The 15662-nt window shown below is 44.1% G+C and overlaps 1 protein-coding gene across 5 annotated transcripts in view; it reads right to left on the bottom strand.

Moving 5' to 3' along the window:
• Window positions 1-4633: 4633 nt before the first annotated feature.
• The window catches only part of Ankfy1 (ankyrin repeat and FYVE domain containing 1), a 79838-nt gene continuing 68809 nt past the window's right edge, over window positions 4634-15662 (bottom strand). For 3 of the 5 annotated variants that reach the window (XM_020163491.2, XM_020163492.2, XM_074047158.1), the window contains 6 exons: window positions 14280-14427; window positions 13799-13889; window positions 13361-13485; window positions 11136-11282; window positions 9098-9188; window positions 4634-8578 (listed from right to left, as the gene is read on the bottom strand). In XM_020163491.2, coding sequence (XP_020019080.2) covers window positions 8446-8578; window positions 9098-9188; window positions 11136-11282; window positions 13361-13485; window positions 13799-13889; window positions 14280-14427 — 735 coding nt within the window. In that variant the 3' untranslated portion in view covers window positions 4634-8445. The remainder of the gene's footprint in view (window positions 8579-9097; window positions 9189-11135; window positions 11283-13360; window positions 13486-13798; window positions 13890-14279; window positions 14428-15662) is intronic. The other 2 variants (XR_002212361.2, XR_002212363.2) reach the window with 2 other exon arrangements.

Below are 15662 nucleotides of genomic sequence, written 5' to 3'. Positions count from 1 at the left end.
TTACTAACTTTTTGCCTGGGTTAGCCTGGAGCCGTGATCCTCTTAATCTTCACTTCCTGAGTGCTGGGATTAGTCATGAGCAACCACAACTGGCACCTCCCTCATCCCCTTTTGAGACATCTTACTATGTAGACCAAACTAGCCTCAAACTCTCAATCCTCCAGCCCCAGCCTGTGGAATGCTGGGATTACAGGCATGCACCACCACACCTGGCTGAAGCTATGCATATTAACACCATCAACATAACTTCTTGATCCCCCACTGGCTAAGCTAGTGATCACTGACTTTCATTATCTTTTTTCCTATCCTCTATCCTCAGGCAAACTTGAATTTCTTACTGAGAGGTCAGACTTGATTAGAGGTGGGCATACAGTGCAATGTGATAAGATGGGATAGGCTAATTCTGGATATGGAAGCACCAGTTTCTATGGATGCAGCAAACCCAGATGTCTTTGAGCAAAGCAGTGATTTTTTTTGGTGGTTCTGGGGTTTAAACTCAGGGCCTTGTCCTTGCTGGGCAGGTGCTATACCACTTGAACCACAACCTCAGCCCTTATTCCTTGAGATTTTTTATAAAGGGTCTTGCATTTATGCCTGGGTTGGCCTGGACTGCAATCCTAGTTACACTTCCCGCGTAGCTGGAATGCCAGGCATGTACCACCATGCCCAGCTTTTTATCGATTGGGATGAGATATCATAAACTTTTTCCCCAGGCTCTCCTCAAACTGCAATTGTTTCCATCTCTACTTCCCAAGTAGCTAGGATTACAGGCATAAGCAACAGTTTAAAGCAAGTATATATGGTTTCTTAACACTTAAAAGTGAGGTGTGGTGTATTTTCAGAGGGGGAAGCCTGTATTTTGAGCAAAAGGCAGTTTTGCAGCTCTAATAAGGTAAGTGGTTGATCTGACATCATAGTTTGGGCAAGGCTGTAAATGCCAATACAAACCATTACTTAATAATTACTTAAGGTGGCCAGGCTTGCAACACACGATGTGTATGTCCCAAGGCCATGTCACTGCGTACACTTGACCAAGTCCATACCCAGTCACCTCTTGGAATTTTTAACTTACTAAAGTAGATGCGGGCAAGGAGTGTCCCTCCTGCACAGAAAGGAAATGAAGGTCTGTCCTGCTTTAGGTTCCTGGGGCTGCCTTACCTTATCTCTCTATCCCTCTCTTCTTCATCTGTCCCTCCTGTACTTGTAACCTTTTCCAGCTTCTGGTTCTTCCCTGTAAGTATGCATTGAAGAGCTCACTTCTCTTTTTTGTGGGACAGGGTTTTTAAAGACAGAGTCTCACCATGTAATCCAGAGCGGTCTTGAACTCTTGATCTTCCTGCCTCTGCCTTCTGAGTGCTGGGTTTACAGGTGTGTGCACCACCACACCTGGCTTTGGGATTCTGTGTGTATGTGTGGGACAGGGGTTGGAATTCAGGACTTTGTGCTTCAAAGCAGGCATGCTACCACTTGAGCTGCACCTCCAGTATGGCTTTGGGGTTCTTGATTCCGGATTCATTGCTATTTCTACTCCTCCATATTTCTGTACGTCTCTGCTCTCCTACGGACGAGATCCAACAGAGAGGAGGAGAGTTGGAATGAGGACCTTGTTTTATGTTCCAGACAGCCCTTAGTGCCTGAGGCTTCTGTGTTAACTGGAAATGCCTCTCCAAAGCAGGGTAACAAAACTAGTCCTTTAGTCACTCAGTATTACCACACATCTGGGTACCAGTAGGCAAGCAGTGGGTGAAGTGAAGCTTCTGGTCTCAGTCTTAAAGTATGGTGGGGTAAAGCCCTGCTTAGAGCACCAGAGGCCATTCTTGGGGGGTAGGACTTAAGGAGCGTGAAGACAGGCTCCAGAGATGTGCAGACCCACCCAAAGCAAACAGAGGAGCAAAACAACGTGCACTCAGGCATTGCAGCCACATGTGCCAGACACCTGACCTCCTACTGAAGCAAGGCCTCTGAGCCCATGATCCCGGATAAGCTGGCCAGCTTCAGACACTCACACAGTGACTTACTCAATGAGAACTCATTTCTTCTCTTACGGTAAAGAAACTTCCCTCGTGTCATGGCAGTTGATTCAGCAAGAAGACTGTCATTTTAGTGGTCCAAAGGGCTTGCATGAGAAGCTGGTAATTACTGAAAAAAGGGCCTCTCCCTTCCGTCTAGTAGTGGCCCTGGGCAACACTATGGAGGAAGGCAGTCCCTCCCCGAGGGAGGCTCAGGCTTTTCAGTTAGACTGGCTGGCAGAGGGAAATGGAGAAGAAAACTAGCCTGTGTTAGGCAACTACACCAGGCCAGGCCCCATGCAAGGAGTTTCATTCTCATGTAATCTCTGCTGGCCTTGATCACAATCCCATTTTACGGCACAGAAAAATGGGCATAAATATCCCCCATCCTAGAGACAGAATTCCCACAGGTACCATCCATACATCTTGTCACAGGCAGCGACATGTTACAACAGCCATGAGGGACAGAACTGAGCCTTTTCATCCACACCACTGTGGGCAGCTGCCCTCCAGCATTTCGAAGGGAACCTCATGTGCCTTTGAATTTGTGTGTGTGTGTATGTGTCTCTCGCCTTACAGCATTAGAGAGGCTGGGATGTTTTAGTGACAGACCAGCTACTGCATGAGTTCAGTAAAAGCTTGTCTGACTCCTGACCCATCTCTTGCTTTGCTTTAGGAAAAGCTGGGATCTGAAAGCCCCACTCTGTGGATAGGATGGGATGGGACTGTGCCACTCAGAAGACAAAGACCCTAGGGCTTGACCCCCACTTTGAGTGCTACTGACAGAGCCCCATATTCTATCATGTGGGCATCAGACACTGCTGCCATCCTCCCCAGAGAAGCCATGAAGTGTACATACCAGGAAGGACATGCCATTAATTACTCACCACCTCCCTTAAAGCAACCCTTAGAGCTAGGAAGGACCTCAGTCACCTCTCACACAGAAATTATGAAACTTGCCCGGTACTATCAGCTAATCAGTGGAAAGGTAGAATTAAAACTCAGTGCTCTCTTCTGGCTGGGCAAGACCATGACTTTTTTTTTTTCTGGTACTGGGGTTTAAACTCAGGGCCTACACCTTAAGCCACTCCACCAACCCTTTTTGTGATTGGTATTTTCAAGACAGGGTCTTGTGAACTATTTGCCTGGGCTGACTTAGAACAGTGATCCTCCTGATGTCTACCTCCTGAGTAGCTAAGATTACAGGCGTGAACCACCAATGCCTGGCTAGACCATGACTCTTGACACATGTGTAGTTGCTGTTAGTACTGCTCACATCATGACTAGTGACAGTGGTTAGCACTGTTCAGTCCAAGGGTGGTTACAGGATTGAAGTTATAAAGTGGAAGCCCATAACATTAGTGGCTGTTAACAATGGCAAATGGGCTGGAGGTGTGGCTGAAGCAGTAGAGTACCTGCTTTGCAAGGGCAAAGCCCTGAGTTCAAACCCCAGATGTCACCAAAAAACAAAAGAAAAGAACAAAACAACAACAAAATGAGAGATACCTCTAGAGAACGAGGTATCTGACCACTGCTGGTCTGAATCAAAGTTAAGTAAAATGGAAGACAGGTAAAGAAAGCAAATATATTAGTTGAAGAAATTATTTTGAGGGCCAAGTGAGTTTAACTAGTTTAGTGCAATTTGCTAGGCAGGAACTCTACCACTTGAGCCACTCCTCCAGCCCAAAGTTTAGTGCAATTTGTACAGTGGTTTTTTTTTGGGTCACTAGATTTTAATTTGCAGCTCCTAACCCTTCCTTAGCACTCTGAACTCACACTGCCAGTCTTCCCTTTGAATCCCAGTCAGCAGAAAGCTCACCAGGGGGTGGATACTCTTGTGTTGTTCCTAAACAGTGGCTGGAGCCAGAAGAGGACTTTCCAGGGGCCTTTAGAGAACTTCCAGGAGGTCAGGCGACTGAGACTGTGCATCTGTGACCTGACATATCACCAAGTCTAGGCCCAGAGCACAGGGGTTCAGGCAGCTGCTTGCTATGCTGAATGATGATACCTATTATCTGACTGCTGTCAATACTGTTTCTACAAAATTGTGGAATTTAAATTTACCTAGAGGGTAAGCTGTTAAAGAAGCTTATTCTGGCCAGGTATGGTGGCTCACATCTGTAATCCTGGCTACTGGGAAGGTGGAGAGAGGGCGGATGACTACTCAAGGCCAGCCCAGTCAAATAGATCATGAGATCCCACCTTGACCAATAAAAACTAGCATGGTGGCATGTGCCTGTCATCCCAGCTCCATGGGAAGCATAGACAGGATTGCAGTCTACATAAGCCCATGTCAAAACACAAGACCCTATTCAAAAATTACCTAAAGAAGACTGGCAGAGTGGCTCAAGTAGTAGAGCACCTGCCTAGCAAGCATGAGGTCCTGAGTTTAAACTCCAGTCCTGCCAAAGGAAAAACAAACAAAACAACTAAAGGACTGGGGGAGTGACTAAAGTGACAGCTCCTTTCTAGCAAGAGCAAGACCCTGAGTTCCTCAGTAGTACTGCCAAAAAAAAAAAAAAAAGTTTATTCACATGTCAAGAGTTTTTAAATTTTGTTTTTAATGCTTATTGGTACTCCTGCATTAGAATTAGCTATAAATGTAAAAGTTTCCACTTTAAACGCACATTTTACCTCATTTTATTATAAGGAATTGTTACAGAAAATGCAAGTATCAGTATTTGAAAAATACATTCCATTACATGGACTCAAAAGAAACAATGTTGATAAGCGCCATGGTCCTATATGATACTGTCATCTCACACTGACACCCTGAATGGCCTGGAAGCCAAGGTGACCAGCTCAAGTGTGTACCTGCAGTTTCTGCTCAGCTCCTGCCTTATCCGTGGTACCACAGGAATGTCAAGGAACAGCCAGCTCCACGCATCTGCCCAACAGGCAAGCCAGTAAATACAACAGTTTCAACTCAAGACTGTCTAGCTAGAGGAAACCAATGTTGTCAGATGTAACAGGTTAATAGATTTATGCTACACACAAAAAAAGGAAACTGTACAGGCAATGATCCTCCGTAGAAAGTCTTTAAGGCATCTATAACTTCTGGGAATTGTGTTTAATTTATATTTGGTCAACTCAGATCTTCACTAAATCTCTTTCACAAAAACAGTGTGGCTTCCAGATGCCTTTGGTGAGGTGCTTCCTCTTTGTTGCTCCTCTCCCCAACTGGGAAGAGTAGCTCTGGTGCTTCAAGTGGTTCTCCTGGGCTTGTCCTGAAGGAAGCCAGTGTGCCTGTGATGGAGGCATATGTTTACTTGTGCACGCTGCTATCATTCCCTCTCATGTCTAAGCATTATGTAGTTCTGCCATGTTCTTTTTCTCTAGGTAAAGGAAAACTAGATGGAGGCCAGGTGCTCCCTTCCCTTCCCAAGCCTGACGGCTACCCCTTGCCTGCAGAAAAGACTAGTGCAGGAATGATTCGTTCTGACAGAAGGGACACAAATTGGGAAGAGTGGTGAGACCTCAAGCACCCAGCTCCACACAGGAACCCATCTGGGGGCAGAGGGAGGAATATGAGAGGAGTGGTCAAAAATAACTCAGGGCTCTGAGGTAGAGGATGAAAGGTCATGTGGACCCCACTCCTTGGAGAGAATGTGGCAGGTGAAGTGAGCAATCTAATCCAGCCTCAACTAAATTAGTAATTGGGGTTGACAGTGCACAGGCACAAAACTCCAAATGGAACACGTGTTCTAATACATTAGTCAGTGAGACACCACTGAAAAAGACTACTGAAAATGAGAGTCCTATGTGTAGGCACTTAAGTTTGTGAGACATTTCTGTGTTAGAGGATCACAGCAAATTAGTTTAAGCCATTCTTTTTATACATAGCAGAAGGTCTGTATCTCTGTCTTAAAAAACAAGAAAACTTAAAAATATACTATATTAAGTCTGGCGCTGAGCAAGAGGCAGTTAAAAAGCTAATCCAGCATGACAATATTGACTGATGCAGCAAGTTATGTTCCAGTAAAGTTTATTCTTCCTGCTCCTCTATGCATTCATAATTGGCAACTTTTTGAATGAATAAAATTAGATTTTTCTACTAATTCTCAAGCTAATGATTAAAGTTTAACAATGGCTAGAAGTTATGTCAGCATGGACAGCATAGAAGGGATGCGGCGTACCTGGTCCCGGCCAGGGCAGTGTAGGGTGAAGTCCCCTGAAGGAGTCTACTGAGGACAGCCCAGTAAGCAGAGTGGCCAGAGAGATCTCTAAGACTCCAGAAAGATGCTTGTTCTAGATCTACACGAATGCACCAATGCAGAACTCAAAAAATGCCCCCCAATCCATGGCTGGTCAGTACCATTGCTATTTCTGGATTCTGAAGAAACAGGTTGAATTGACATATTTAAAACATGATATTATGATTTTAAGTGCAATTACAGGCAAGACTGTTATTGAAAATGGCGTGGTAGGGCAAGAGCTAACAATCTGCCTCACTCCTGTCTGATTTTCTATCCTCTTTCCACTATAAACATTAAAAGAGTAAGTATATGTGGACCAATCACCTCACTTCATATCTGAAACATAACTATCTTACTTTCTAATTAACGAATTAAGCTACCTAATTAAGCCCTACATCCTTCTTGTGTTCCTTTTTAGGCAACAGGAAATGGAAATTGACCACATGCTTCACAGGTCATTTGCCAAGACAGGTTGAGCTTTTCTATAAAACTTCTATATAAAGTATGTCACAGACTGGGGGACAGTGACATTTTTTTTTCTTTTTTTTCTTTTTGAACATTGTGCACAAACTCATATTAACTTAGAAAGCACATACATGTTTTAAATCAGATTTTAAAAAAACACTCTGGTTCATCAGCATATTTTACACAAAGTGAGACAACAGAACATATGAATCTACAGCAACATAGAAGACACACCATAATCTCCAAAACAGAAACGAACAAAGCAGACTGTTGCAAAAAAATTTAGTCCCTTTTATACATACATCCATACTACATTACTTCATTAATGCAAAATATGTAGTGGTTATTAAATGTCGGAAAAAATCAGCATGTAGGATTAAGACCATTAATCTCTGAGTATAACTGTACAGCAGGTACTGGCTATCTCAGAGTTATTTTTTAAAAAAGCAGTGGTAGAAGGTTCTCTTTCAATGTGCATTTTCAAAACTGGCCAAACCTTCATAAGAAGAGAAGTTTAACACCTCAGGGTTAATGGATGTATTAACAGTGACTAAGGCCCAGCTAATTCTGGAGGCCTTACTCAGCATTCAAGCTGAAGACTTCCAAAACAGGTTGCTCACACTTGGCCAGGGCCTTCAGCTCTTGGCTATTAAGGGGAAAGGCAAGTTATGAGAAGGGGGACCACAGTATACCAGGGAAGGATTCAGCAAGAAGCATTCTTGTCATATAGATAGGACCTCATGGCTTGAGGGTAGAGGTAGCCCTGGGGCTTAAGTCTTGTTCATCTCCTTTCTTAGAGTTGGCCTGAATGAATTTCTTGCTCCAAGAGACACTGCAGAAGTTTTTCCTTTAAAATTAGTGTGGGCTAAGGTCTAGTCAAAACTGGACATTAGAATCACTGATGCAAGGATGTGTAAGGGTATTTTTGAACATGGAGTTTTAAATTGGAATCACCAATAATGCAGCTATAGAAAAAGTGCAGCACAGTAAAAGTGCATTTCCTCTACCACTCTCTAGTGGCAGTGACTTGAGGACTCCACAGACAGGACGCAGCAAGACGAGAGAATGAGACAGATGCTAAGTGTCAAGCTGCCACACTGTACCCTTGACACCTCAGCAGCACGAACACTGGTAAAGCTTTCAGTTGTTAAGGCCACGATTTTTCAGCTCTCATCTTTGAACCCTGTTAGAAAGATTTTACCTTTTTAAAAGGGGTAGCTCACTAAAAATATAGCTTAGCTTTTTAAAAAAAAAAGGAAAGAAAGAAAGGAAGGAAGGAAGGAAAGACTTCAGGGCAAGAAGATCCTATTATCTTTATGAAAACACTGTGCAGAAAAGTCCACAGCCACTTACCCTACGGTAAAGCCAGCTCTCATCCACAGCTGCTTCCTATTCTGTCAGGCTCTGCCTCATAAGTCAGCCCAGGCAGGAAGACTTCGTGAATGCTCTGAGATGGACACTAAGCTACTGGAAAGGAAAATGTTCTTCAAGTGTCCTTGTATGTTGCTAGCAGATTCCTATCATATTTACCACATAGGCTAAAATGGCCTAGTCCAGTTAGTGAGACATCTAGTAACCTCGATTACAGTCTGACACACTGAAAGTCACACAGAATGATCTGAAATGGGATTCACACACATGGTCCATAATTGTTCCAGTCTCCTGCTGCAGGAAGATGACTGCCAGCTCCTGCTCTGAGTCGGGGGCAGGCTGGTGAGCAGAGCAGCTGCTGGGGAGGTGACTGGGGATGTGGCCTGGACCCTGATAGGGGCTCACTAAGAGACCCCACCCAGAGTCAGGACATCAAAGCAAATGTTGCAAACTCGCACAGGCTTGTTCAGATCAAACTTTATAATAGGGATCTCCTTGGTCGAACATTTATGGCAAAGAAGACGTCCGCAGTGACGACTGTGGAGGCAAAGAAAGGAAGTATGAGACAGTAGTAAAGAGTATGACTTGTGCTCTGTGGCCAGTTCTGCCAACTGCCTGCCAAGTCATACCAGTTCATAGATAATTTTAGTCCACAGAAACAAAATTTTAGCCACAAACTAAGCTAACGTAATACTGAAGAAGACAAACGCAGTTGCCTTGCTTTCCTGGGAAGAGTCCCCTGGTTCTCAGTAAGGCAGCCTCTTCTCAGGCCTGTTGTGAGGCTTTAGCTCACCTCAGCTTTTCTGCAAGCCCAGAAACAATAACACAGGCCTGACAGACTACTGGGACCTGTGTGTCCTTGGCATCCATCAGGAAAGCCACCAGTATGAGCGCTCCCTGCCTTTCCTACTTGGTCCTATCATCACATTTTCTCAGTCAACTTTGGCCCAGGAGATTGCAGGGCCCTAGTAAGTTAGTCACTTATTATGGAAAAGGGTAGAAATGACATCAGCAGAGGTTCCCTCATTCCTCTACAAGTAGTGACAGGGGTCTTACCAGTGGTGTTTTCGAGTTGTGACTCCAAACTTGGCAGTGCACTCGTAGCAGTTGGAGCCATCACACCACGGAGGCTCCTTGGACAGCATGTCTGTAACACACATAGGAGAAGATTAGTTCCTAACAAACAGTGACTATACTGGCCAAGACTTAGGGCTAAGGGAACAGGGAAGCAGACTAGTAAATAAAGCCCCATGTTGCAGCAGGACATAAGTGAAGGAAGGTCAGGAAAAGCTTCCTGAGGAGACTGGAGAACAGTGCTCACTAGGCAGACTGGGGGAGGAGGTGCTAGAGGAAGTGGTGAGCCAGCTGCAAGTGGGAAATAGTGCGATCAGGGCCAGATAGAGTGTAAAGGATGGTAGAGAGAAGGCAGAGACCACACAGCCAGAAAGACTGGCAGGGGCCAAGTGGTTGGGACGTGACAGAGGAGACCAAGACAAGAGAAACTGAGGAGGCAGAATTTGTGAGATTTGGGGACTAAACAGGAGTGTAGAGTTTGACAGGGAGACAGGAACAGGAAGGGGAGAAGGAGAGTTCCAGGTTTCTGGGGAAACAACCCACAGAGAGGAGACCTAGAGAAAGAACTAGAGCAGATGAGTTCCGTCTTCACTAGGCGTCTAGGATTAGGAATCAACAGTGTAGATGACAACAACAATCATTAGTATTTATGTATTAGGCCCTAACTACAGGCCAGGCCCCGTGCTTCTGCTCTGTGAAGAGTAACAGAGCTCACAGGAAGGGAGCCTGTGTGTCAGTCACACTGACCCCGCCTAACACCAGCACTGTGATAGACACCTGCTCTGAGCTCTTAAAAGGTCAACTATGTGCATGGCATAGGGAAAATTAAAGTAGATGAAGTATCACAAGCACTATGCATTTTAAGTTTTAAAAACCAGCACAATAATTGTACATATTTATGGTATACTACAATATACACAAGTATATTGATTATTAAATCAGGGTAACTGACATTCTCTGTCATTGTAACTCATCATTTCTGCCGGGCACCAGTGCCTCATACCTGTAATCCCAGATACTCAGGAAGCAGAGATGAGATGGACTGATGTTTGAAGTCAGCTCTAGGCAAGACCCTATCTTGAAAATATCCAACATAAAAAAGGGATGGCAGAGTGGATGAAGTGGTAACAGATCCTGCTTAGCAAGCGTGTGGTCCTAAGTTCAAGCCAAAAAAACCCAAACCAAACCAACCAAACAAACAAAAAAAACTTACCATTTCTTCGTGTTGGAAACCTTTGAATTTCCTCTAGTTCTTTATGAAACATACAATAAATTGTAGACTACAGTCACTCTACTGTGCTATAGAACACTAGAACTTATTCCTCCCACCTAACTGTATTTTGGCACCCATTATCCAACTTCCCTCTATCCCAACTCCTTCCATTCCTAACATCCAGTGACCATGGCCTCTAGTCTTTCTCTCTCTCTCTCTCGGAAACAGGTTGTCATCATGTAGCACAGGCTGGCCTCAAACTCTCACCCATCCTGCCTCAGCCTCCTGGGTTACTGGGATTACAGTTATGCACCACCACACTCAGATTGGGGCATTCTGATTCCTACTACCACTTCAACAAAAAAGAAATCAAGAGTGAAACACCCCTTCTCCACTAAAGAAACACAGACAAAGAAGAGTCAGTAGAGGCTTAAGCTTAAGGTCATTTTGAAGTCTGTAGGGACTTTGAATCAGCCAAAGGAGGACAGATGTGCAGACAGCCAGCCAGAAGACATGGTCAGGGTGACATGCTTATAGCTTATGGGTTTCTCACAGGTTTAGACAAAGTGGGAAACTGATGGGGGCCCCAAAGCAAAGCAGTCTGAAAAGACGCTAACAACAATGACCCTCCTCAACATTATTCAAGGGCTCTTCATCCCATTCATAAAAACAGGCCTATAAGATGCCTAGAAATGGCTGGTTCAGATCTTACAGTAAGTCATTATGAGATTCAAAGATCATCAGTACATATAGATAATCAACATTGTAACTATGCTCACATAGAAAAGGAAAAAGTAGGCCACTCACCTAATAATCTAAACAGAAGTTGCTTGGTGGCAACCTGGTAGTTGAAAATGTTGACTCCTTGGTTATTATTTACCCCAAGGCGAGCCCCAGACCGGACAATGGCACGGCACAGGTTGGCATTCCCTTTCATGTATGCTAAGAGCAACACTGGAAAACAAAACCACAGGTAGGACCTCTTTCCATCTGGCCTGGCCTTGCCAAAGGGTGGCAGAGGACAGCTGAGGGCAGAATAGCCCATGGGCAGGACATCTGTTAGGAAAGTCTCATGGACACACGGAGGCCTTAGGGCCTAGCAACTTCCACAGAGGATCTGCAGCATCTTCCAAAAAAAGTCCAACCAGAAGCCAGGAGATCCTACAGCAGCTAGAGTTTCAGAGACACACTCTTCCCCACCTTGAGCTTGGGTGAAAAAGAAATGAAGTAGGGATCCAACACTGAAGGAAAAACATACTGTTGTCTAAGTTGCTTTCCTCTGACAGGAAACACTGCCTTCACCACATAGTATAAAGCTTTTTTCACACAGTGTAATTAAATGTAAAGACCTGCTACTTTAGTACATATGGAGAAAAAAAAAAAAAAGGTCAGCATTGGGAACATGTTCCAGAAAGTTCTTATATCTAATGGAGCCTCTATTTCGTGCAAGTCCAGGCTCAGTGGGAACCCAGACTCTGAGCCAGGTTCCTATCCTTTTGGTCTCTATAAACAATTACATCTAGCAGTGGCTCCCCTTTGCTTACTCCTACAAGACAGTTTATTTAAATTCTTAACCTTCAACATGAGTCAATGAGGGCTATCACATTCCTATTATGAAAAACGAAGCTGTAGAGAGGTTAGAAATTTTACTCAGTCAAACTGCTAAAATATGACAGAGCAAGGCATATGAAACCAAGTCTGTAAATCAGAAACCTGGACACAAAGCATGATGCCCCTCCCTGCCTGCCTCTTAAATACACCTGGAGCAATGGTGCTCCCTGAGTAGATGCTGGGTTCATCAGCTCATGCCTAACTCCTGAAGCTCAAAACACATGTCCACTGGGCTGGGGATGCAGCTAAGGGGCTGAACACTTGCCTAGCATTTGTGGGATCAATCCCAAGTACTGCAAACAAAACAAAACAAAAACAAAAAATGTTCATGATCAAATCCAATTAACTTCCTAAGGCCAAGAACTGGTAGCAAAATATTGAGTCCCCAGCTAAGGTTAAGCATACTAACAGGGTGACTACATTTCTGCCAAAGGCCATATCTGACATGAGAGTGAATAAATGAGGATATAGCAGCAACAAAAATTCTCCGTCCCAGCCAGGATGAAAAAGATCTGTTTTTATCCTTACTTAAAAAATAGGGATACAACCATGTGCACTGCTTTCCTCACAAGGTTGTTCTGAGTATTCAATAAGAAAATGAATGCAGGACTGGAGGTGTGGCTCAAATGGTAGAGCGCCTGATCTGCAGGTGCAAAGCCCTGAGTTCAAACACCAATCCCACAAAAAAAAGAGAAAATAAATGTAAAAGTACGTCAAAAGAGCTATGAGGTGCCAGGCATTGGTGGCTCAGCCTGTAATCCTAACTACTCAGGAAGCAGAGATCAAGAGGTTTGTGGTTTGAAGCCAGGCCGGGTAAATAGTTTGTGAGACCCTATCTCAAAAAAACTCAACACAAAAAAACGGTTGGCAGAGTGGCTCAAGTGGTAGAGCACCTGCCCAGCAAGCGTGAGATCCTAACTCCAAACCCCAGGAAAAAAAATTTAAAAAGCGCTATGGAAGCTACACAAATGAACACAGTAAAACTGTAAGTAGCTACAGCAGACCACAAGACAGGCCTGTTTATTCCTTAGTAAGAAGGTGCTATATGTAATTTGCCACATGTTCAAAGCATGTCAACACATACTATAGTAATTTCCTCCTAAAGCTTCTAGGAGGTGTTTATAGCTCATCTTTCTGCTGATATTGGAAATTGGGAAAGGCCCTCATTAACTGGATAACTAGGCAATAAAAATGCATGGGCAAATCTGTTTGACACGGGTAAGGTTCTGGAGTATTAGAAGTACTTTAGATGTCAGATACCCAAATTTCCCATGACAGAGATTTGGGACAGAAACTGATTCAGTCTAGCTGAAATGCACTAAGCCAAATGCTCAAATAATGACACGTGTGCCTGGGTTCTTATTTCTCCAAGAAGCAAGGTGCACAAACGAGATAAGACATACAGACATCTCATTACCTACCCGTGTTTCCTTCTGCATCTGGCTTATCCAAAGGATACTCAGGCATGCACTCTAAGAAGAGATCAAAGATGGCTGCTGCATTCTCTTTGCCATACTGTCCCAAAATGTGCAGTGGTGACTGGCCTCTGATATAACAAATTGGAAAATTTAGGTATACATCTGACATGGCAATCATATACAAAAGACACAGAATTTTTTGAACTCTGTAATACTGGGTAAACCTAAACAACATACAACAATTCGTGAAGTTTTTCTAAAAAGTTTTTTTTTTTTTTATAAAACCAAAAATACCAGGGAACCAAAAGCTGAGCAAGTATCCACATGGCCAATTCTTCAGTGTGCACCTGGGGCTATGGGAGACATCAGTGACCACCAGCTCTGAGGAGCAAGCCAGGTGATGTGCAGCCCTGGTTTCTGCTTGGGACCAGACACACTCACCTCTGATTAAAGGCTTCAGCATCCACTGTGCACTCTGTCAGAAGAACACGGATGTTGTTGAGCCGACCATGCATGACAGCGAGATGAAGAGCTGGGGAGTAAATCCTCTTATTGTGCAAGCCCAGAGCACATGCAGATAACTCTCAGCTCCTCCCCATCCTCACAAACCCCCTCTAAGTGGGAGCCAGCCAGAGCAGAGACTGGCCATGCCACTGTCTTCTCAACACCCCAGGATAAGTCATAAATACAGTCTCATTGCCTGCTTTCTGTGTCAGCAGTTCCACAGATGAGATTTAACGGTTTCACAAGAAGCCATTTTACACTCTCAGGGTTACTGCCCTACCCAGAGCATTTCCTGTCACAGCTCTGCTCCTGTACATGGCAACCTCCCAGACCCAAGGGTGCAATGCATTTCTGCTCCTAGAAAGGAAGGACTGCTAAGGCACACAACACTGTTCATAGGCCAACAGCTGAGAATTACCATTATTTCCATTCTCATCCACAGCAGCAAAGTCCACCTCATTCTCCAGCAGGACTGAGCAGATGGTAGGCAGGTCCTGCTGGGCAGCAAGATGGAGGGCAGTCTGGCGGTGCTTGGTTAACTCATTTACCTTGGCTCCTGCAAGAAGCTGTTGAAGTTGATTACTTGAGCAGCCTCTCTCCTATAATCAAGGTCCACTTAAGGGGCCACGCCTGCCTGTCTTCTGACACTCATGGAGACTGATAATCTGCCTGCAGGCAAAGCTGGGCACATGAGCACCTCATACATAGTCCTGGTGAGGCAAACCCAGCAAAATTAGTGCCGAGGGCAAATTACCTACTAACATATTGTAGCTATTCCTCGGAACACAGGAATTCTACTTCTAAGGGTTCAGTATATATAAACCACACAGTACTGTAGTGGTGTTCACTATACTATATACGGTGTCCACTGCTTATAATAGTAAAAACCTAGTGGCAAAAAGTCTACACTTATAAAAATTATACTATGTACAAATTAATAAAATAAGTTAGCTAATAAAGTGGTAAATGTATATGGGTTAACATGGAAAGATGACAACAATATAGTAATTAAAAGAAAAAAAAAAAAAGCCCCTTTCACCATCCTGTGTAGGTAAAGGCCTGCTGAGAACTGATCTGTAAAAAGCAAGTATGTCTGAAAGGCTGTGGCACAAGGGCATTTTTGCTGGCTATAAGTGGGGTGTCCAGAACCAAATGGAGCACCTGTTTTTTGTTAAAACTGAAGGTGTTTATGCTAGAAGTAAACCTGAATTCTAGTCAGGTGTAATGGCTCACACTTGTAATCCCAGCTACTTAGAAGACAGACATTGGAGGATTGCGGTTCCAGGCCAAGCGGGACAATAAATAAGACAGACCCTATCTTAATCACAGTGATAGTGCATGCCTGTCACCCAGTAATGGGGAGTCTTAGGCAGGTGACGGTGATCTGAGGCTGGCCCTGAACAAAAATTCAACACCCCACCTGAAAAAATAGCTAAAACAAAAGTGCTGGGGGCATGGCTCAAGTAAGAGTTCTTTCCAGTAAAAACAAGGCCCTGAGTTCAAATCCCAGTCCTAAAAAAATAAAAATAAAAAACTAAGGACATAAGGGTATAAAGCAGAGTATCTTTCTTCCTAACTTGCCTCTGAATTTGGCATGATTATAAGTTTTCTTGATGAGCAAGACTATTTTAATTTTTCTTAGGGGGACGGGCAGGACTGGGTTTGAACTCAGGGCTTTGCCCTAGGCTAGGCAGAGACTCTATCACTGGAGCCATGCCTCCGGCCCTTAGTATTTTATTTTTTTAAAAGAGCAAGCACAACGAATCGTAGAACCAAAGGCAAGAAGGACTTTGAAGTAGTA

This window comes from Castor canadensis, chromosome 11 (genome assembly GCF_047511655.1).
Source record: "Castor canadensis chromosome 11, mCasCan1.hap1v2, whole genome shotgun sequence".
NCBI classification, from domain to species: domain Eukaryota; kingdom Metazoa; phylum Chordata; class Mammalia; order Rodentia; family Castoridae; genus Castor; species Castor canadensis.
Note: the sequence above shows the minus strand (reverse complement) of the source record. Positions and strands in the feature narration are given on the sequence as shown.